Source organism: Littorina saxatilis, linkage group LG2 (assembly GCF_037325665.1).
Source record: "Littorina saxatilis isolate snail1 linkage group LG2, US_GU_Lsax_2.0, whole genome shotgun sequence".
Lineage (NCBI taxonomy): Eukaryota > Metazoa > Mollusca > Gastropoda > Littorinimorpha > Littorinidae > Littorina > Littorina saxatilis.
In genome coordinates, this window is record NC_090246.1 from 91,906,429 (window position 1) to 91,930,009 (window position 23,581).

The 23,581-nt window shown below is 43.6% G+C and overlaps 1 protein-coding gene across 1 annotated transcript in view; it reads right to left on the reverse strand.

Moving 5' to 3' along the window:
- The window catches only part of LOC138960149 (uncharacterized), a 79,203-nt gene that overhangs the window by 40,452 nt on the left and 15,170 nt on the right, over positions 1–23,581 (reverse strand). Inside the window, exons 12-13 of the mRNA XM_070331908.1 lie at positions 22,936–23,098; positions 21,963–22,284 (exon numbers count right to left, since the gene is read on the reverse strand). Of these exons, the coding sequence (XP_070188009.1) occupies positions 21,963–22,284; positions 22,936–23,098 (485 nt within the window). The remainder of the gene's footprint in view (positions 1–21,962; positions 22,285–22,935; positions 23,099–23,581) is intronic.

Below are 23,581 nucleotides of genomic sequence, written 5' to 3' on the forward strand. Positions count from 1 at the left end.
CTCTCTCTACCTCCCGCTCTCGCTCTGTCTCCCCTCTCTTTTCCCCTACCTCAGTTTCTCTCCATCCCTTTTTGTTTCCTTCCTTCCTTCCTTCCTTCTCCTTATCTTCATCGCCCCCCCCCCCCTCTCTTACTCTCTCTCTCACTCCCCCCCCTTTCTCTCTCTCTCACTCTCTTTCTCCCCCTCTATCTCTCTCTCTCTCACTCACTCCCCTCTCTCTCTCTCTCACTCACCCCCCCTCTCTCTCTCCCGTTCTCTGCTTGCCAACTTCTTGAGCAACAATAACCTGGCTGGAGAAGAGAAGACATGTCCTTCTCTGATGTATAATCGCTGATACTACAGATTGTACAGTCACCGACCACTCTAGTGGCGGTTGTTGCCCTCTGTACGTTGATCGAACATGCACACTATTGGCAAATCAATCACTGTGGTTTGGTTGGAGTGGCTGTCCCATGTGGTTCATGTTTCAGCCCATCTCATCAATTGCGCATTTTCTTCAGCAGTATTGGGCAACTCCTCCAAAAATGTCAATGCTCGCGCACAATGAAAATAAACATTGAAGTTGTCTTATCTTATCTTATCATATCTTCTCTTATTTTACCTAAGCTTAGCAAAGTTTAGCTTCGCTTAGCTTAGCCCTCCCGTACCCTGTGTCGGTTTTGTCAAAAACACATCTGCAATTCATGCAAATCTACACTTTTTATTTTTATTTTTACTGAATGATGAAATAAATAACCGACTGTAAGCAAACTTCTTTTTCTTCGATCTTTGTATTTAACTCGTTCTGCCCTCGTGGGTAACGGCCTCAGATTTACTCTCATGGCTGGTAGTCAATAGTCACAATGCCCAACCCAATGAGAAATGTTTTTGGAAAGACTCTATACGGCCCATAACAGGGGAGAACTATATTTCAACCAAGACATCACCAAACAGCGTTTTATGCATCGATCGCACGTCGGTATACATTTCTGGTATGGTTTTTTTACATTTAGTCAAGTTTTGACTAAATGTTTTAACGTAGAGGGGGGAATCGAGACGAGGGTTGTGGGGTGTGTGTGTGTGTGTGTGTATGTGTGTGTGTGTGTGTGTGTGTGTGTGTGTGTGTGTGTGTGTGTGTGTGTGTGTGTGTGTGTGTAGAGCGATTCAGACCAAACTACTGAACCGATCTTTATGAAATTTGACATGAGAGTTCCTGGGAATGATATCCCCGGACGTTTTTTTCTTTTTTTCGATAAATACCTTTGATGACGTCATATCCGGATTTTTGTAAAAGTTGAGGCGGCACTGTCACACCCTCATTTTTCAATTAAATTGATTGAAATTTTGGCAAACCAATCTTCGACGAAGGCCGGGGTTTGGTATTGCATTTCAGCTTGGTGGCTTAAAAACTAATTAGTGAGTTTGGTCATTAAAAATCGGAAACTTGTAATTAAAATTATTTTTTATTAAACGATCCAAAAGCAATTGTATCTTATTCTTCGTCATTGTCTGATTCCAAAAACATATACATATGTTATATTTGGATTAAAAACAAGCTCTGATAATTAAAAATATAAAATTATGATCAAAATTAATTTCCGAAATCGATTTAAAAACAATTTCATCTTATTTCTTGTCGGTTCCTGATTCCAAAACATATAGATATGACATGATATGTTTGGATTAAAAACACGCTCAGAAAGTTAAAACGAAGAGAGGTACAGTAAAGCGTGCTATGAAGCACAGTGCAACCGCTGCCGCGCCAAACAGGCTCGTCACTTTCACTGCCTTTTGCACTAGCGTCGGACTACGTTCAGTTTCATTCTGTGAGTTCCACAGCTTGACTAAATGTAGTAATTTCGCCTTACGCGACTTGTTTCTCTTTTGTTTTTCTCTTTTCTTTACCTACTTCTATATTTTCCCTTTGGGAGTTCGCCATTCTTTCATAGACAACAGGCCAAACTGTTAGGATTCTCATTAATTGGACGAAGTCTACTTAACGAAGCTGGCTGCACGAAGCTTTGGCACTGAATGTTCGGTAAAAGTCGACTTCGGGCTCAATTAACCTGTTTGCAGCCAGGAAAATATGTGTACACAAAGCATTAACTGTGTTTGTTGTTGTTGTTGTTGTTGTTTTTTGCCCGTTTCGGCGTATTGCCTGATCCTTCACACAGGAAGGTGTCAAAATAGTAGTAACTGGCATGGAAATCAATCATCTACTTTCCACTGTATCGTTTCAGCAGCTCTTGCTCCAGTTGTTGTAACGGTGAGTGCTGCAAGTTTCCTCCGAAAACGGCGTATGGCTGCCTAAATGGCGGGGTAAAAAAACGGTCATACACGTAAAATTCCACTCGTGCAAAAAACACGAGTGTACGTGGGAGTTTCAGCCCACGAACGCAGAAGAAGAAGAAGTGCTGCAAGTCAACATATTATAGCAGCCGGAAGGAGAAACCCAGCAGGGTGCTCTGGTGAGTAGGGAGGTAGGTGGGAGAGAGAGATGGAGAGGCCTGGGGGGAAGGGAGCGGGAAGGGGGTGTGAATGAGAGCATCAGATAACGGTACAGTGACTGAGTCCATGATGTGGGGAAAGTCAATGGCTCAGGTAGTACCTGCTTTCTTGGTGGAGGTGAGGGGAGGGCGAGGATGGAGAAAAGAAGGGGGGGGGGAGATCCAAGACATCAGATAAGGGGTGCATGTTGTGGGGAAAGTCAGTGGCTCAGGCAGCACCTGTTTTCTCCAGTCAGGCTGCTGAACTTGCAGGTAGGTTTCAAAGCACAGGCGCCTGCAGGACTTAGTCCACGAGGAATTCTTCTCGTATTCTATAGATAATAATTATGTTCGCTGGTTGAGAATTAAGCATAAGTCGCTTCAGTGAACACAGTCTTTTTACATTTAGTCAAGTTTCAGGTTTCTGATAAATGCCAGACAGCATAATTATCAACAAGATCGTTTTGCAACTTTTACTCAGATCAGAGACATACATTCTATCCATGTCTCTGCTCAGATTAACGACGTTTTGACTTGGGGGGGATGGAAGAAGATAAGATAAGATACATTTTTATTTTCTGAGGGTAATAGAATAATCGTTTTCATACTATTTTTGCATCCAGCCCTCACCTAAAGAGAGGGGGTAAGAGATTTAAGGCAGGGGGGGGGGGGGGGGAGCAGGTTGGGAGGGAGAAGAACCAGAGGGGGGGGGGGGGGGGGGCATAAATCAGGACATCCGATAACCGTGGCTGTACAGTGAAGGGTTCATGTTGTGGGGAAAGTCAGTGGCTCAAGCACCTGCTTTCTCTACGCTCTCCTTCTCTTCGGGTGCTGAAGTTGCCGGTATGATCCTTAGCACAGGCGGTTTCAATGTGTATTCCCTGATGCATTCTTCCTTTGCTGTATTATTTGACTGATAGGAAGTAAAGGAAGCACGGCAGACGTTAGATAATTTGTCTGTGTTGATCGTTGATTTTAAGCCAAATAGTGCAAGTATGCATTTCATAATACCAAGCGCACTGCACCTTCCATGACTTGTTTGGTTTAAGCATGATTGACTAGCATTCCCTTTTCGCTATGTACAATGTCTGTGCTCATTAACCAGTTTAAAACATAATGACTGGTTGATGGACTTCCGTTTAGAACTTGTACTTTGCATGACCTGGTTATTGATTTATGGCTGGTTGCATGCCAGTAAACTGGTAGCCAGTAACTTGTTGTTGCTTTCGGTAACAAGACACTTACTTTATGACTGGCCGCATCAGTCAAGAATCTGCAATTTTTGGAAAACTCCTTTCAGAGCATATGCCAAAAATAGTTTCATCTGAAGCACACTTTGTATAGTGCAACACAAAACTAAATATACATATAGAGAGCAACGCTTTTGAAACCCATAATAATCCCTTATCCCTTCAGAGCGCATAATACCCCCCGCTGGAGAACCCATGATATGCAGATCCCCGAAACACCCGCTAAACATTATGATACATTATATGACTCTTGTCGGTTTCCATTTCTATTGGCTTCCTGTGGTGTTTGAACATTTACAATTTTGGAAAACTAGCAGTTCTTACTTTGCTTCGATTTTTTCAAGTTTGAGTTACTTTCTATCCCATTAGGGGGAAATGGGATATTCATAATGTGGAACCCAGGTGCTCTCCTATAAGCCCACTTTTCCAATTTCTGTGCAAATGACATTTTCCACTTTAGCTCTAGCGAGGTTGGGGTTGGGAAACAGTTAGTATAATTTTGTAGATGACCATGACTCACATATGAATAGACATAATAGGTCGATGATTGCTGCAACTGAACTTTACAGAGTTGCACACGTGATGTCTCCCCTGATATCATTTTGGGAGGTGAGGATATTTGCTGAACTGTGAATTGAAATCATATTCCCACACCCAACCCTCTCTCTCTGATTCCCTCACCTCTCTCCACCGTGGCCTCTCTTAGATAGATAGCGGGACAGACTCTCCCTCTCTCTTTCTGCTTGTCTGTCTGTCTGTCTCTCCCTCTCTCTTACAAGAACACACTAAGCCTAAAACCTTAACCCTTCTGTAATCAAGTTCTGGGTTCTCTCTCTCTCTCTTACTCTCTTTCTCTCTCTCTCACTCTATCTCTCTGTCTCTCACTCACTCTCTGTCTCTCACTCACTCTCTCTTTCTCTCTCTCTCACTCTCTCTCTTTCTCTCTCTCACTCTCAGTCTCTCTCTCTCTCACTCTCTCTCCGAGTCTTTCTCTCTCTCACTCTCAGTCTCACACTCTCTCACTCTCACTCTCTCCCTCTATCTCTCTCCCCCCTCCGCCCCCCCCCTCCCCCGTTTATCTCCTCGTGTCTACCAAAGAAATGTCAATTTCTAGCCCCTGTACCATCCAAGATTACACATTACACACAGGCATTGAGGTAGACAAGATAAGGTAAGGTAGGAAGAAGCGGGAAGCTGCCACATGTCAGGGGAGGCAGAGGTGAAGTGCGGCAGCATCCTCTGCAGATAAGGAAGCCCAGAAGGGGGCTCATCCAGTAGTATGATACTAAGCAAAAATTTTTTGTAAAGCTTGACACTCCCCATAGTTTACAGTTAACACATCCACATGCTAACTCAGCAACTGAAGTTAGGCCAAAAAAAATAGGTCTGTTTACGGTAACATAGGCCAAAAAAATCAGGTCGGTAGGTCGGGATTTTTTTTTTTAAATTTTTTTCTCCTAAAAAACATATTTTTAAGTTATTTTGCAAAAAAAACCAAAAGATTTTTTTTTTTCCCAAAAAAAGTCTAGGGTCGCGCGAAAAAAATAGGGTCAGTCGGGTTACCGTAAACAGACTGTTTTTATTTTTTGGCCTTAACTCTCGATTTAGATTGGTCTGAACATTCGGAAGCGGGGCTGAATCAGTAGTATATGATACTAAGCGGAATAAAATAAAATAAACTTGACACTCCCCAAACAGTTTTTAAATGATAGATAACACTGAGTTAACAGTTCCACACTCTGACTCAGCAACTGAAGTTAACTCTCTAGTTAGATTGGTTTTAGAATCCAGAAGCGGGGCTGAATCAGTAGCCTGTATGATACCAAGCAGACGAAAAAAACCTTGAGACTCCCAAAACCGTTTTAAAGTCATAGTTCGTCGTTATCAGTTCGACACTCTGATTCGCCACTGAAGATAACTCCCTATTTTGTCTGGACTTAAACTCCAGGGGGAGGGGGGGGGATTCAACCTGTAGTTTGATATTCATCAGAATAAACTAAGCCTACCACAATAAACACGAGACTCCCAAAACGGTTGACTAAGTGATAGTTCATCGTTATCTGTTCGACGCTGACTCAGCTACTGAAATTAACTCTCTATTTAGACCTATCTGAAAATCCAAGAGGGGGTGGGTAGGGGGGGGGGGGGGAGTCAACCAGTAGGTCAGTGAATAAACTAATCCCATTGCAATATTCACGAGACTCCCAAAACGGTTAAAAGTGATAGTTCATCGTTATCAGTAAACTTGCGGTACAAGCCCCTGTGAGTCAGCCCGTGAAGTTTAACTCTATATTTAGACTGGTCTGGCTTCAGGTGTTGGGTTTTGCTTCCCCACTTGAAGGGGGAAACGTTTCTTCAGCCCCTTGCGCGGGATCCAGAAATAATCCCGGAAGCTTAGCGTTGCTAACGAGGAGCTGGTAGTAGATTTTTTTGAATTTTTTTTTGAAACACAAGACAGGGCTTATTACACACTAAGTTTTCTTCCCAAACAGCTCAAAAATTAAGATTTGTAAGTATGACTGTTATCGTAATCTTGAGTCCGAGAGTTGAGTCTGAGTCTGAGTCATATTTAGGGCAAAGGCTAAATTGACTGAGGAAAGACCGCGATTAGCAGAGGAAATTGTAGAGTGTCAAAGGCGGCCCGAGGCCTGGTGGTTTAAAAACTTGAAAAACCCCAATAAATGTTAATCTTGAACGTGACACGAAGCGGGAACAAGTAAATCTAGCACATTCAAAAATACTCAGTGGCATACCCGCACTAGTGCATGCAAACTCACCCAAAACCAGCAGCAAAAAGCCGACAGACAACGTCGGCAACAACTGTTTTAACTCCATGGCAGCAGTTCCCGTGCTTCAGACACGATCGTGCATGTTTTTAAATTTCACTGCACTCCCTCAGTCTACACCACCAGCGAATTTCACAGTACAGTTCCAATGGAATGTCAGTAGATACGGTGCATCGGAATCGAATACTGAATTCACAGCCGTAGCACTACGAACAATAGGAAAAATGGAGAGTCAGTGTATTGTCAACAATTAAAAACCACTTCACTCGTGAGTGGCCAGTTTCCTATCACTTAACTCCAAATCTGATTCTTCGCTCGTTGGATTTTTCACGAGGCAGAGGTATGAACCAGTTTTCTTTTAGTTTACGAAAATACACTCACAGTTACCGCCAACATTCCTTTCTAAATACAGCACCGGGTCTATATATATCACTCTTTCATCTGTTGTTCAAGATGTTAAAAACACAACAGAAGTCTATCTTTACAAGACAGGTCTATCTGCCTGCCACACAGTCGGGGAATATTGTTACAGCATCCCCCACACACAACCTTAGAAACAGTAGCAGTCGCCTCTCTTCTGGAAAACTGTTCACCCCGCCAGCAGCAAACGGGCCAAACCGTCCCGAATGGGAATTTCGCTCGCCTCGATAAAAAAAAAAAAAAATCCCGCAGCTGATTGGTCAAGATCTCTTGTATCCCATGGGAGACATCAGACGATATACCCCTCTCCACAGAAATCATTCGTCACAGTCGGAACCAGGAAAGCGAGGAGCGAGTAGTGTACACACAAGCCTGTGGAGGAACTACCGTGGCTGCTATGACCTAAAAAGCAGACCGGTGGGTGAGTAAACTGGAACACACGGAAGGCGGTAAAGGCTGGAAGGCTGAGACAGGGGGGCGTTGGTTGCTTGGATTCGCAAGCCGTATACCTCCTGTGACCTCTGCTCTACTCTCACACTCAAATTAATAACTGTAAACTGATTTTCTTGACTCCCAGAAAGTATTCTGTTACGGTTCAGTGTTGGTCTGATTCGCAGTCGTATTCTTCTTGTTGAGACCTCTCCTCTGCTCGATTTTCAAGTCACACCAACTTAGTAACTACTAATAACTGACTTTTCTTGACTACCAGAACGAAATCGTTCTGTTCCAGTTCTTCAACAAACGCTCACATCCAATGTTCTGTGCGTAATGTTCCTAAAGGTCCCGCGGTGCGTTTCACAAACGTTTCATCCTCCCCCCTGCATTCCTGTACTCCCTAACATGCCCTCACTGCCGCTTCACTTGATGAGCTCGCGAGGAAACAACCGTAATTCAATTTTCCAACGCTTCCATGGACCCCCAATCGTCTGACGGAGCCCAGACCGCAGCAGCGGAAAAAAAGGTTGAGCGAACCAGTGTGGTTTGGGAGAGAAAGAGGAACGAGAACAGTGAAAATTGACAACAGGAGCTACTGTGGGGAGGACGATAACAGAGAGTGGCTGCTACAAAAGAGGATGATCACTGCCCCTACAATCGAAGTTTCAGCAAACATCAAGTTTTTAAGCATTGTGGTTATTTTCAGCCATCATGATCCTCGCTGCTCTCCCAGAATCGCTGGTACAGCTAAAAGGAATGCCACTACCCCTCAAACCCTCTCTTCCTCTCCCCCTCCCCACCCCAACCCCCTAACGGGGCCAGATGCCACAGTGGCGCGTGCTGTTAGCCTACCAAGCCTGCGCGTGCTGGAACAGTGCATGGTAAAAACGGACCTCTCCTCCCCCCCTCCACCCCCATTTCTCCATTTGCCTATCTATAGTGTAGTAGGTCTGTTCTCCAGGAAGGGAAATGGTAAAAGTCAAAGTGGTCATTGTGAAAAAATCAGGCGTGTTATTTGGCTGGCCGGTAAGTGGCTGGGGTGACTGTTATTACCCTCGCTCAACCGTGCTTGTACTGGTATTGGGAGAGTTTGGAAAATATAAAGTGTTGCCTGCCTGACTGCCGATTAAGTCACGCAAAAGGGAGTTGAGATTCGGAGGTGGAAGAAATGGCTTGCATCTCTCTCTAGGAATGACTGATGAAGTTTTCTGTTTACGTTTATGTCTCTAGTGTCTTATTGTAAAACACAACGTTGACCGTTTGAAACATAACCATCTCTTGTAAACTCGATAAGCATAAGCGGCTTGTGACATAATGTGAGCTGACTATCTGCGCCTCGATATTTTATTTATGTTCTTACGTTTATTGTGATACACCACACCCGAGTTTCTCGTAATTGAGATAATAAAGTGTTGTATGTCTATGTCTATCGTTGCTCAATCGAAAACGGAGTATGTTTGCCTGAATGGCGGGGTGGTAAAACGGCCATACACATTAAACCGGCTCGTGTCATCCAAACACACGGATGTACGTAAGCGTTGCACCCCATTAACGCAACGAGAAGATGAACGTTGAGCTGTTTTACATCCTTTAGCCATGGCTGATCTATTGCTTCACTTCCGCTCGGCAAAGTGATTTACAGGGTATTCAAGCCTTTCTCAGGCATTCCCGGCCATAAAGTTACAGGTGTCACGCGCGCTTGTGTGTGTGTGTGCGTGTGTGTGTGTGTGTGTGTGTGTTTGTGTGTGTGCACGGTGTGTGAGTGTGTGAAAGAAAAAGAGAGAGCGAGCGAGAGAGAGAGGGGGAGAGAGCTGACTGGGGGAGTGAGGGGAGGGGGGTGAGGGTTGGATGATGATGGGGCCGGAGAGATCTTGGAAATATCCCTTAACAGGATGCAGGCCATGATATAACCATGCTATACTGTGATCATACGAACTCTTACACATTTTCCTTGTAACCCTCATGATAAACAAACAACAACTGGGCTCATGAAAACGATGTTTAGATTACTGATTGGCATCATATCATCGATTTAACAAACTAAATGCAAAATCATCAAAAGAACAATTGTGTGGTATTACTACCACTAATTTAACCCTGAAGCCCCATATACGGTTTTGAGACGAGCATTTGGCTTTGCCTTAGGCGCCAGGGTCGGTGTAAGAACACTCCGCGCACTTTCCCAATTTTGAAGCTTCCGCGCATGTGAAACTCCCGCGCGTGGTGTATATGTAAGATGCGCGCGTGTTTTAGCAAAATGTGATGTGAAACTAGCGCGCGTGTCTTTGCTCGGTCAAATGTGAGACATTGAGACATTAACAACTGACACTTGTATATCCATGAAAACTGACACTTGTATATCTATATATTGAACACGTCTTTATATAACAGAAATTACAGAAATTTCGGGTGTCTGGTATCACAGTCACAGAGACTGCAGCAAAGGTACAAGAGGGGGGAAGTCACAGCATGGCCGGCAAATTTTTCCAGGCCATGGACTTGACGTATTCCTTCCTGTCGATTTCCCCCGTGTTGTATCGTTGCTGCAGTCTCCCCAGTTCCAGCAGTTTCTGCCTTCGTGAACAGTCAATGAGCAGTCAGTGAAAAGTGCTAACCGTAGGGACTGTGAGTACGCGCGCAAGTTGTATGAGCCGAACCAGTAATTCGTGCGCGGAAGTTACAACCCGATATTGCGCGGAGCATACATGTATTTTACAAGCGCGGAATTTACATATGCGCGGAAATTACCGGCTGCGGTTTACACCTCTGACTTGTAGGTGAGGACAGTTGTCTAGAACAGCGCGGTGCATTTTCCTTGAATGAGGGTGCAGTATTCGGTATAGAACTGAGGCGCGTCCGCCGCGACGGTGCCTGAGCTAAACATTGGCGGGTACTGCTCACAGCCCGGCACACGGCACTGTAAACATTCCCCCTCCCTTCACCTCTCTCGCCACCATTGGTCTCATAGCTATATATGCTCAGTACCTCAGTGCCGGCCACTGACCATCCACCCCTCTCTTCACCCTGCCCCGTTCCTAAACTACACGTTTCTGCCGTCAACCCCTACCACAAGAACCTAAACCAGAGAAAGTGCAGAGGGATCCCTCGGCAGTATCTTCGCCTAAACTTTTTAAGAAACAAGAAAAAAAAAAAGTCGCGTAAGGCGAAATTACTACATTTAGTCAAGCTGTAGAACTCACAGAATGAAACTGAACGCACTGCATTTTTTCACAATGACCGTAGTCCGCCGCTTGTGCATAACGGAGTGAAACTGACGAGCCTGTTCAGCGCGGTAGTGGTTTCGCTGTGCTGCATAGCACGCTTTTCTGTACCTCTCTTCGTTTTAACTTTCTGAGCGTGTTTTTAATCCAAACATATCATATCTATATGTTTTTGGAATCAGGAACCGACAAGGAATAAGATGAAATTATTTTTAAATCGATTTCGGAAGTTTAATTTTGATCATAATTTTTATATTTTTAATTTTCAGAGCTTGTTTTTAATCCAAATATAACATATTTATATGTTTTTGGAATCAGGAAATGATGTAGAATAAGATTAACGTAAATTTGGATCGTTTTATATAAAAAAAATTATTACAATTTTCAATGACCAAAGTCAGTAATTAATTTTTAAGCCACCAAGCTGAAATGCAATACCGAAGTCCGGCCTTTGTCGAAGATTGCTTTACAAAAATTTCAATAAATTTGATTGCAAAATGAGGGTGTGACAGTGCCGCCTCAACTTTTACAAAAAGCCGGATATGACGTCATCAAAAGTATTTATCAAATAAACCGAGAAAAAAAACGTCCGGGGATATCATTCCCAGAAACTCTCATGTCGAATTTGATAAAGATCGGTCCAGTAGTTTGGTCTGAATCGCTCTACACACACACACGCACAGACACACACAGACAACACACACACACACACATACACCACGACCCTCGTCTCGATTCCCCCTCTATGTTAAAACATTTAGTCAAAACTTGACTAAATGTAAAAAAAACAAAAACCCAAAACACTTGCTGATAGTGTGAACCCACAGGCGGGAGAGTGTTTTCACTTTGGTCCTTGCAGCATCGCTTTCTGGCCGTGCACCACGTGCTCCTAAATTCTGCTTGCCTGACTCACCTTCGCCTGCTGACGTCAGCAGTTATCTCCCTTGACGCTGGTTTCCGTTACCCCCCCCCCCCCTCTCTCTCTCTCTCCCCTCTCTCTCTCTCTCTCTCGCTCTCTCTCTCTCACTGGCAAACACACACACACACGCACACACACACCGTGCACATTCAGTTCTCTCTCTTTCGCTCTCTCTCTCTCTCTCTCTCTCTCTCTCTCTCTCTCTCTCTCTCTCTCTCTCTCTCTCTCTCTCTAGACGGCTACTGCTGCTGCTGCAACATTCATCTAATCTTGCTAACCAGACATCTGTCCCGCTCTAAACGGTTTTATTAGACCGTGCTTAATGCAAACCCAAAACACCGGACTCAGGTGTTTTTTTAAACACAAAAAATTACGACGGTATCACTGAATGACAACCAAACATGGCTCAAAAAACCTCTGCCGGGTTTCGTCGTCAAGGCTTTCATTATCAGTCTCGGTAGCAAGACATTTGCTTGACTTGAGTTTCCCTTGGTGTGAACGTTTAACGGTCAGTGTCGTCAGAAATGTTATGATCCTCACCAGCGTAGTAGTAAAACTGCCCAGACACCTTCGAGGGTCAGACGGACAATGAATTTTATGACTTTGAAGTTTTATAATCCTTGTTTTGGTGCGAGTGTAAAAACATGTTTGAAATACAATGCCTGACATTCGCCTACAGCACGCATGCGTTTGTTTTGTTGTTGTTGTTGTAGTAGTTGTTGTTGTTGATGTTGTTGTTATTTTTGTTGTTTGTGTTGTTGTTTAGTTGTTGTTGTTGTCCTCTATTTCTTCTTTTGCAGCCATCTCACAGAGTTTCTTGGAGTTTACACCTAGCTTCGTATAACTAGAACTCCACACACCTAGTTACATCGATGTGCCAATCCTTGAAATCATCACTCGACTGCAGGAAAATGGGTAGGTTTTTTTTTTTTGTACACTGAATGTTATACCTGAAGCGTCAGCAATTTCTCACCTGGCAGACGCAGCATCATTGACAGTTTAAACTGCGTACCAAGTCAAGTGTTTTGGCTGCCGATAAGTCAGAGTTAGTGAGGTCAGTCCTATGCACGTGTGGAGTATTATGACTCAGTGGACCATCCTAATCTGTTGTATCTCTGACTGGGTATATCAAGTTTCAGGTTCCCTTTGAGTATCTTCTAATAATCAATTGGAAAAAAGAATACGGGTTACCGTTATTAGACGTTCAATGATTTATTAACTTCTTTGTTAGTTTCTTTGTTTTTAACGTGCTGTTTTTTCTGTGGTGATTAGTAGATAAACTTGATACGATTTGAAGTTATAAGCCGAACCATGTTCCCAGTAACAGCCTCATGTAGTTGCTCCGTACATGTACGATAACACTTTATTCCTCTTCTTGGACATTAAATCCCAAGCTTTACTCCATCTACCCCAACTCAGTTCCGCCCGCTCTGAGATATGTTGTCGGTGGATGAGCGGCATCGTACAGTTTTTGAGGGAGAGAGGGGGGGGAGGAGGGAGAGAGGGGGGAGGAGAGAGAGAGAGAGAGAGAGAGAGAGAGAGACGGAGAGAGAGAGAGAGAGATGGATGGATGGCTTAATAGCATAACCATTGATTTGGAGAGAGAGAGAGGAGAGAGAGAGAGAGAGAGAGGGAGGGAGGGAGGGAGGGAGAGAGAGAAAGAGAGAGATTAATAGCATATAACCATTGATTTGGTGAGAGAGAGAGAGAGAGAGAGAGAGAGAGAGAGAGAGAGAGATGGATGGATGGCTTAATAGCATATAACCATTTATTTGGTTTGAGAGAGAGAGAGAGAGAGAGAGAGAGAGAGAGAGAGAGAGAGAGAGAGATTAATAGCATATAACCATTGATTTGGTGAGAGAGAGAGAGAGAGAGAGAGAGAGAGAGAGAGAGATGGATGGATGGCTTAATAGCATATAACCATTTATTTGGTTTGAGAGAGAGAGAGAGAGAGAGAGAGAGAGAGAGAGAGAGAGATTAATAGCATATAACCATTGATTTGGTGAGAGAGAGAGAGAGAGAGAGAGAGAGAGAGAGAGAGAGAGAGAGATGGATGGATGGCTTAATAGCATATAACCATTTATTTGGTTTGAGAGAGAGAGAGAGAGAGAGAGAGAGAGAGAGAGAGAGAGAGAGAGAGACAGAGAGACAGAGAGTGAGAGAGAGAGAGAGAGACAGACAGAGAGTGAGAGGGAGAGAGAGAGAGAGAGAGAGAGAGAGAGAGAGAGAGGTGTGGGGGGGGTGTGGGGGGGATGAGTAAGCAAGAAAAGGAATAGTATAGTTCTTCCCGTTAAGCGCAATGCAAGTTCTAACCCAATTTTGTTTCTAAGTGTAGAGCACAGCTCTTGAGGTGCGCGGGGAAGTACAGGTACCGAATAACACAACACTTGAACGGGGCCTTTACTACAACGATACCCCCCCCCCCCTCTCCGCTTTTATTTCCTGCACGTGCAAGGGATTCGCATTCTACATATCAATATGATGTCATCCCTGTCATTTTTCAACAGGCGTCATTTTGTTCCTCGTTTCAGGATAACGTCATTTGCTTTTAGCATATCGAAAGTTTCATAATTATTTTGTTCGGCTGCTTTCCTGTTCTCTTTCTCTCCCAAGATGTTGAAGGATAAATCACAGAGAATTTAAAAGCTCACAAGTTCTGCGCTGTTTAGAAGCCTGTTGAAGCTGCTGCAGTATGGTACAGTTCAGATGAGGTTATTCCAAGCGAAAAGCACTTCTTAAAACCCCTGTTTCTAAACTGATGTTGGTAGACTGGTGGGAGAACAGGGGTGGGGGTGGGTCGGGTTTATGGGATTGTGTGTCAGTCCGTATCTTGTTAAACTGGCTCAACACAGTGTGTGTGTGTGTGTGTGTGTGTGTGTGTGTGTGTGTATGTGTGTGTATGTGTGTGTATGTGTGTGTGTGTGTATGTGTGTGTGTGTGTGTGTCTTTGTGTGTGCGTGTGTGTGTGTAGAGCGTCACCGAGCAACCATATGACATACAATGTGAGACCCACACATGCAATGTAGGATGTATTCTAAAAATACAATGTAACTGCCGCCCCAACTCACCCCCAACCCCCCCCCCCCTTTTTGCCTTCTTCTGCCGAGCCATTACCGTAAATGAACAGGATCACTTATTTCTTAAAACTGATTTCTGCAATTCACTGCCCTGTTAAAAGATTCCACACACGCCCTTCCCAATGAATCCCGCCCAACTGACCCGCTCTTTTTATGTCATTTGTGTGTTCATTTTGAGAAGCGATTTCATAACACCGCGCTAAAACCTACATTTGGTCAGTATTCACACTTTAAGATATACTAAATAGTTGTATAAGGTTGAATTCAAATCAAAGCGCAAGTTTACTAATTCCAAATGTAAACAGTTCTGCTTAGCAGTACAGTACCCAATATAAAACTATGAACCTTCTGATATAATGATCTGAGCTAGCTTCTTGCCACCCCCCGCGGGTTTAGGGGGAGTCCCATATTGGTTGGGACTAGAAAGAATTTACCCGATGCTACCCAGCATGTCGTAAGAGGCGACTAACGGTTCTGTTTCTTCTCTTCTTTTGTCTTATTTCTGCCTTACCAGTCCTTTCACCTATATTTCCTTCCAAGAAAACTCTCCCTACTATTCCCTGCAGTTTTCCAATTCTTTTCTTGTTGTCTTATTTCTACCTGACTGGATCCATCACCTTTATTTCACTTACCAAAAGTCTTCTTTTCCACATCCTTATTCAGTCTCTGCACCCCGCATGTCGTATGAGGCGACTAACGGATTCTGTTTCTCCTTTAACCCTTGTTGAGTGGTTCTTGTATAGAATATAGTCAATGTTTGTAAAGATTTTAGTCAAGCAGTATGTAAGAAATGTTTAGTCCTTTGTACTGGAAACTTGCATTCTCCCAGTAAGGTCATATATTGTACTACGTTGCAAGCCCCTGGAGCAATTTTTTGATTAGTGCTTTTGTGAACAAGAAACACTTAACAAGTGGCTCTATCCCATCTCCCCCCTTTCCCCTATCCCATCTCCCCCTTTCCCTCGTCGCGATATAACCTTCGTGGTTGAAAACGACGTTAAACACCAAATAAAGAAAGAAAGAAAGCTTCTTGCCAGCTCCTCGTCTGGGTGTATCATATAACAGACGGTGTCACGGCAACAGTTCCGGGGATATTCAAAGTATAACATACACTTTACTCTGCATAATAAGTAAATGATATATTCGCAGAGAAATAGAAGCCCCATCCTTAAAGAACCTCAACCAGGCAAAGAAGCAGATTGATATAAATCATTTTACAAAGATGGCTAGCTCAGAAAAAGCAACAAGAGAGTTATATACACCTGTGTGTTTATAGGGTAACACCCATACACCCGTCTTCCAGTAACGTATATTGGTAGAATTAAACCTGATCGTTTTACATCTTTTGCAGTAGTTTCTGCGTTTGATACAGAAAACATTTCTCAATGAAGCACCGCTAGACTGAAGAACCGTTGTTTCACGTTGTTGAGAATACAGCAAGCTGAGCAGCAACAAAGGGTGTAGCCTACAATAGCTTGTAGAGTATGACAGTAGACACACCAATAATTTCATTTAATATGATTCTTGTTCTAATGCATTTTGCAATACGTGTAGCATGTGACATAGGTATAGCCGTACCCTAGAGTCAGAACCAGACCTTTCAACGTGGTATGAATAACCTACTTTGGTGATATGTATATGTATATATTGCACTTTTTCGCGCTTGTTCAAAAGTTTGAATAAGACTTTGGATGAATTGAAATAACAATTGATGTTGTGTCGACGTTCTACGCAGAAAATCATAAGGCTATCTAACTTAGTGTAATACAAAGTTTTGACGGCAAAGCACGTTTCAAAACGAAGGAAGGTGATGAGATTCAATCTCAGGTCTGGTTCCGACTCATATTCCACAAAAGACCAAAGTCGTTGCAATGAAACAAAGACACAGGTCGATGTGATGGGTTTTGCACACTCTGTAACACTGTCAACTAATATGCTTTGTCCAAACAAACAAACAAACAAACACGGAAACAAACATAAAAAAAATTTACATAATTATGACGAGCTTACCTGAGTAAGTGAAGTCTAATTGTGGTTTTATCGACCACAATGTAGAGAGGAAAGGGATTACGTGAGATAGAACGCGGGAATACGTCACTGTTTAACGACGTGTAAATGGTGCAGAAAAAAGAGAAAGAGAGAGGAAAGGGATAGGGAGGGAAAACGGTTATCAGTATAACTCTGAAGACAACTTAGGGCGAGGCACGTAATCCCTTTCCTCTCTACATTGTGGTCGATAAAACCACAATTAGACTTCACTTACTCAGGTAAGCTCGTCATAATTATGTAATTTTATCTCCCACAATTCCGAGAGGAATGGGTCACGTGAGACTTTAAAGTCTGCAACATTTACACCCTAGCACTGTCGATGAATTGAAATACATATAAACCTACCCCAATTCTTCATGACAGAACAGCCTGTCCAAAACTCCTCCCACTGTCCACTGGTTTCTTGTAAAAAGTTGTGAAGGTGTTAGCCCGACGCCAACCAACAGTCTTCAGAATGGTTGCCAGAGGAATTTTACTTGCAGCTTTACTAGATGCAGCGGAACGAGTTGAATGCGGCGTAAATATTGTCATGTCAATACCCGCTTTTTGTAATCCAATCTTTGTCCATCGACGGATAGTATCTCTCGACACCGCTTTGTGAGGGGCTGTCCAACTGATAAAGAGTCTCGTTTCCGTTCCTCTAAATGCACGAGTTCTTTTGACATATTGTTTCAAATAATGTACAACACAAATTGCCAAATCAGACGGAAAAGCACAAAATACCACTTCATTCTGATGTTTGTTTGGGCCAGAAGTTTTGAGCAAATCCCCAAACCGACATCGTACATCTTCCTTTGTCCAACTCATGTTACGCAAGTCCATCAACCAAATCGCCTGTCCCCTTTGACTAGAGACCAACAAGCACAACAGCACAGTTTTAAGCGTCAATTGCGCCAGCGATAAAAATTTTGCCGGTGACCATTCTTTTAAAAAATTTAGCACTAGATTAGCGTCCCAGGTCACACAAGTACGGGGCAAAGCTGGCCGTCTGTTGAAAGCTCCTTTCAAAAACTTCTTCACCAGTGGATGACAACCCACTGAACAATTATCCTGAAGGGACAATGCGGAAACAGCGCTTCGTGCCATGTTCAAACTGCTGTATCCTTTGCCTTCTTGGAACAGTTTCGTTAAAAACCTTATCAACTCATGTGGAGAGGCACAAAAGGGATCTCTATCCCGTTCAAGGCAATGCTGAAGCCAGCGTTTGAAATATGACTCGTAGTTACGCTTCGTACCCTCTCTCCAGGCTGACATGATAATGTCTGTTGCTTCATCCTGAATTCCCTGTTTCTGGAGGGCTGTCCGGACAAGGAACATGCTACTAGTTTCATCTTCTTCAGTAGTGGATGGTGCTCCCCTGTCAGTGGATGACTGAGTAAGTTTTCTTTTCGGGGCAACATGACCGGCAGTTCTACTAGTAGACGCAACAGTTTCGTGAACCACACTTGCGTTGTCCATAATGGCACCACCAGCACACACTCCGCCTCTAAGACTTCTATCCTTTGGAGCACTCTTGGAATGAGACTGAAAGGCGGAAAACAGAACGCCTTGAACAATGACCAGTCTAAGGAAAATGCATCAATGGCAAATCATGCATCTGGGTCAGGTTTCCATGAAACATACTTTCTTAACTGTGCGTTAACACGAGAAGCAAATAAGTCTACATCACAGAGACCAAACCGATTGATGACTTCTGCAAACACTTGTGTGTCCAAATGCCATTCAATGTTGTGTCTATCTACACGGGATTCTGCATCTGCCTCTATATTTAGGCAACCCGGTAAGTGTGTTGCTGTTACACAATTACTATGTGATAAGCACCACAACCAAATGTCTCTGGCAATGTCGTTGCACAAAACTTTTGTGCTGCCCATGTTATTAATACAAGCAACAGTGGTGCTATTGTCTGTAAGTAACTGAATGTAAGAGTGACATAATCCCCTGCAAAGGGATTTCAAGGCAAAATAAGCTGCTTTAAGTTCCAAACAGTTAATATGTTCAAAAGCTTCTTCCTTGGTCCACATTCCACCTGTGGTGCTACCCTGACACTCCGCCCCCCACCCTATTTTCGAAGCATCTGATTTTACTATTACAGTAGGTATGCCTCTGCTAACAGGGGAAGGATATTGCTTTACATTATCAATCCACCAGAGAAGGTCTGAACGAACTTGTTCTGAAACCACAAGTTCTGCATCAAAGTCACCTTTCCTAACAGCAAGGGCTTCATTTTTTGCGATCTCTAATCGTTTAAAAAAGAGAGGTGCAATCCAAACACCCGGTTGGGCAGCCACTAAATATCCGATAACTTCAGCCAACTGCCTAATTGTACATTTCTTTCTTCCAGCCAAATCAGCGCACTTAGTACGAATTTTATCAACTGTCCGGGGGGTCAGAGAAACTAACATGTTCTGAGAATCAAGCTGAAACCCTAAAAACTCAATGCATTGAGTAGGTGTAAATACCGACTTCACAGGATGCACAGTAAAGCCCAAACGATCCAACAAAGCACATGTATCTAACACTGCTGCCTGGCATTCTTCAAAAGTGTCTCCTTGCAAAAGGGTATCATCAATGTATATCAGAAGGGTATGGCCAGATAAACGTAAGTGGGCCAATACAGGCTTTAGTAGTTTCGTGAAAATGCGGGGAGAATCACGATATCCCTGTGGAAGAGCCAGGAACTCAAAAGTTTTGCCATGAAACTGAAATCTGAAATATTTTCTGAACTTGTGAGCGATGCGTATGGAGAAATATGCATCTTTTAGATCAACTGAGGCAAAAAAGCAATCTTTTTTCATTAATGACACTGCGTTTTTTAATGTATCCATCTTGAAGTGAATCTTTTCAATTGTCTGATTCAAATTTTTTAGGTTTAAAATCACCCTTTGACTACCATCTTTTTTCTGACGCAAGAAAATACTGGATAAAAGTTGATCTGGCCGTTGATCCACCTCTTGAACAATCTGTTTCTTCACTAACTTCGCTACCTCATTAACCACTAGCTCATCCTCGGAAGAAGAAAATCTAATTTCTTTCCTGTCTGGAATGTGTTCACCAGTGATCATAAATTCAATTTCAATTCCTGCGACTTGCTGAAGGATCCATCTATCAGAGGTTAACTGTCTCCAACTATTCAAATGATCAGCAACTTTTCCACTATGAAAGTTCTCAGGAGTATTCACAAAATTTGAACTGACCTGTTCCCTAAAAATAGAAACCGCTGGCGCACAAATATCAGATTCTAATCCCGTTTTGTTTTCTTGGAGGGAATCCCGCTCTGTTGGGAGTGGAACTTGGGAGAGAATTTGTGTCCTGTCTGTCGGTTGGAGACACCTCTTCTCTGCTGGTACTGTTGTCTCTGCTGAAACTGTTGTCGAGGTCGCCCTTGGTAGAACTGACGACCTCTGGTGGCGTTTTTTGAAAGGGGCTGTGACAGTGTGGATGATAATTTCCTGTTCTTCACTGCATCGTCGACCCTTTTCGCTAGATCCTCCCCAAACAAAAACTCGTTAGACGTCAGTTTGAAATTTAGCTGCGCATTGCATAAGGCCCTGCAGTCTTGGCTAAGTGTCGGCCTGAGTGCTTCGCGCCGCACTTGTGACAGGTCCTTGTGTGAAGCCATAAGAAGTCGAGCCGCATCGGCCAGTTTGCTAAAGCTGTCACGCTCACTCAACTTCCGACTTGCTGGTTTTTCTTTGAGGTCGGACATAAGCTGAGCGATAATTTTCAGTGTACAACCTACTTGTTCCTGAACAAAGGACAGGTTCGAGTCTCTTTTCTTTGCGAACTTGTCTAACAGTTTGCCATCTAATTCACGATTGAGAGTCGGCGTTCGAAGCGACGTGACATTTTTGGGCCGCGGATAGTTCTGAAGAGTGTCTCGCACACGTGCCCGATCTGATGGAAGAAGAAGTCCTTCCTCAAAACGATCTGCCAGAGATGGATGAATCCCCTCGCCAACTGTATCCACTACTATGCCTGCGTCAAAATCATTGTCCGAAGCAACATCCGTGTCTTCAGCCGAATCAAACTCATTTTCGAACTGCTCATGAGCAAATCTAACCGAAGCACCGTCTTCTCCATCCGCTTGCGACTCTTGCGCCGAACTGCTTTCGGTTCCATGCGACTCGGTTCCACGCGATGTTGAAGCAACAGGCGTCGCATTAAGTTTACCAACTTTCTCCAAATCAGATAGTCTGCCAGACAAGGCAGTCATTGTCTCCAAAATTTTGTCTATTTTCAGAGTAACTTCACAATCACGTGGGCCAGACGAGCTCTTCTCTATTGAAAGAGACTTATCAACTCCCGTCTTTTCTGACGGTATCACTTCAGAAGGTTGTGCTTTCGCCGGTTTCTTGCCGGTTTTCTTCCCGCCAGCAGCACATTCACCACCTCCCGAGTCCGCCATATTCCGAACAAAACCCACACGCAAAAGTTATATTGATTCCTGCGGACGAGCAAGCGCACCCGTTACAGTATGAAAACAATTTAAAATCCACTGCAAAGATTTTCAAATCTTCAATGGATTAGTGCCCAGCCTTAGCACAGCGGACCTTCTGTGGCCCATAGTTCGCCTCAGGCGATAGTAATTGCTGTAATCGAGACAGCTGCTGAAAAAACAAAGAGGCTGCTTCAGCAAATCGTGACTGACTATGTCAGCAAATCGTGACTGACTGTGTCAGCAAACGTGTACTTCATTTCCGTAGCCAAAATAATATGTCATCCTACCAAAACAAGTCACAATTCCGACTGACCTTAGGTCACACGTGCAAAAACAAGTAACGATCCCAACTGACCCAAATATAGTAGGTCACACCTGCAAAAACAATGAACGCGCCGACTGACGCCTAACATTTCCATGTGTAATTAGCTTCGACGAATAAAATTCATACGCGAAACAACAAGTTCCCGGTTCAAAAAACCAACAAACACCGAAAACTCCAAACTGTTTCCTTACCTTGCAAGTTGACACAATGATAAACAATCAAAATAGTCAATACACTTCAACTAACCTACAACTAAAACTTGTACAGAGAAAGGTTAGAGGAAAATGAAAGCAAAGCAAGAGAGACAGTGCACCAACACACGTCTTCACAGGACGGAAACCATTCGTTCAGTGACGTATTCCCGCGTTCTATCTCACGTGACCCATTCCTCTCGGAATTGTGGGAGATAAAAAAAAAAAATTAAACCACACAAATAATCTGACCATGTGCAATAAAACAACGCATGTCCAGAAATCTTCTCTTTTTTTTCCCACAGATATCATGGATTTTAAACAACCAGTGTGTGCAAAACCCAAACACATAGCAGCAAGAAGCGTAAGTAAAAGCAGTCTACCTCCAATAATAATACCGGGGGGTCTTGGTGTGCGTGGTCGGGGTCGGGGTCTCGCCGTCGGGGGGATGTACGGCGGCTGGTCCCTAATGAGCTGCAGGTAGCTATCCTCAGGTATGTAGTTCCTGTACGCGTTGTAAAACTCGATGTTGTCGACGGCGGTGTTGGCGTAGACGCCGTCGTTGTCGTTGAGGGGTCGTCCGATGTAGGTTCGGTGGTCAGTGTTGACCACTCGAGGTCGTTGCCGGGCAAACGTTTCGTAGTCCGCACGGCGACCGTTCACATACATGGTCAGGCCCAGCGTGGGGTGCCACGATAGCTCAACCTGTGGGGATGGAAAAGTTAGATAGCGGGTGAGTGTTGTGGTCGCAGAAGCTCGCATTTTTCCCGATCCGCTAACTTTGGCCAAGATTCTTAATATCCACTAAGACTCGGTGTGTAACCTCCACATATAAGGACATTTTTGATGAGGGCTGGAGTTCGTTTGCTCTATTTGTGTCTGTTATTATTTAACGTAATGGAAGACGAATTCCGTGGTCTTATGGGGAAATGATGTGGAGATCTGAAGACTCTCCGTGAGAAAGAAGGAGAGTTATCAGACCCCGACGTTGTCCGTCCCTAAAATCACGTGTCTGTGGGTTCTACGTACTTTAGCTCACATGAAGCTTCAAAACACAAACAAACCACGGAAGCGAAAATACAAACTAAAAACAACAACAACAACACGGAAATAACAACATGTGACAAAGAACCAGAGCAAACAAAGAGACAAGGACAAAATATGCAAAACAATAGGGCATGGAAGTCCGAGAGCTCAGAACAAACAAACTACGAAACGTGTCAGTATACACAAGGCAACGGAGGAATCAACTTACCAACAATCGTCCAGCCCAAAACAAAACTCAGTACAACGCTGACGTTGACAATTTACCAACCTTTAAAACATCACACGAAAAAGAACAAAAAGGATACTTACTCGAGAGTACTGGTTGGGTCTGAAGTCTGAGGTATCCACGGTCCACACCTTGGTTTCTGTCTGCGCTTCGGCGAACAGGCGGCCATCTTTGTAGAACACCTTCACCGGGAAACTGTCCACAAAGTAAGTCCCGTCCGTCAGACGGTCTGGTCGGAAGGCAAACCTGCAACAACAACAACAACACAAATCAGGAATTGTGTATTTTCTGATTAAAAAAAATTCGTAGTTTCAAAAACCGAAAGTTATGAACGTTTTTAGATAAGACTTGTCGGCTCCCACAACAAAACGTGTTCAATAACACAGGCAATATCTCTAAAACAATTCGTTTGCAAAATAATCACAATGGTTTGTAAAATAAGCGTAATGACTAATGGATTTAAAGTTTGCTGCCAGCCTAAAACAATATATAAAAACAAATAACGTAGGTCCGTTCGCAGCGTAGCATGTGCAGTACGTGTCTTAAAAGAAAACAAATTACAAATGAATTCAGGAATGTTCTTCTTCTTCTGCGTTTGTGGGCTGAAACTCCCATGTACACTCGTGTTTTTGCACGAGTGGAATTTTACGTGTATGACCGTTTTTACCCCGCCGGCAGCCATACGCCGATTTCGGAGGAAATTCAGGAATGTGATATTGCCTCCCTTTG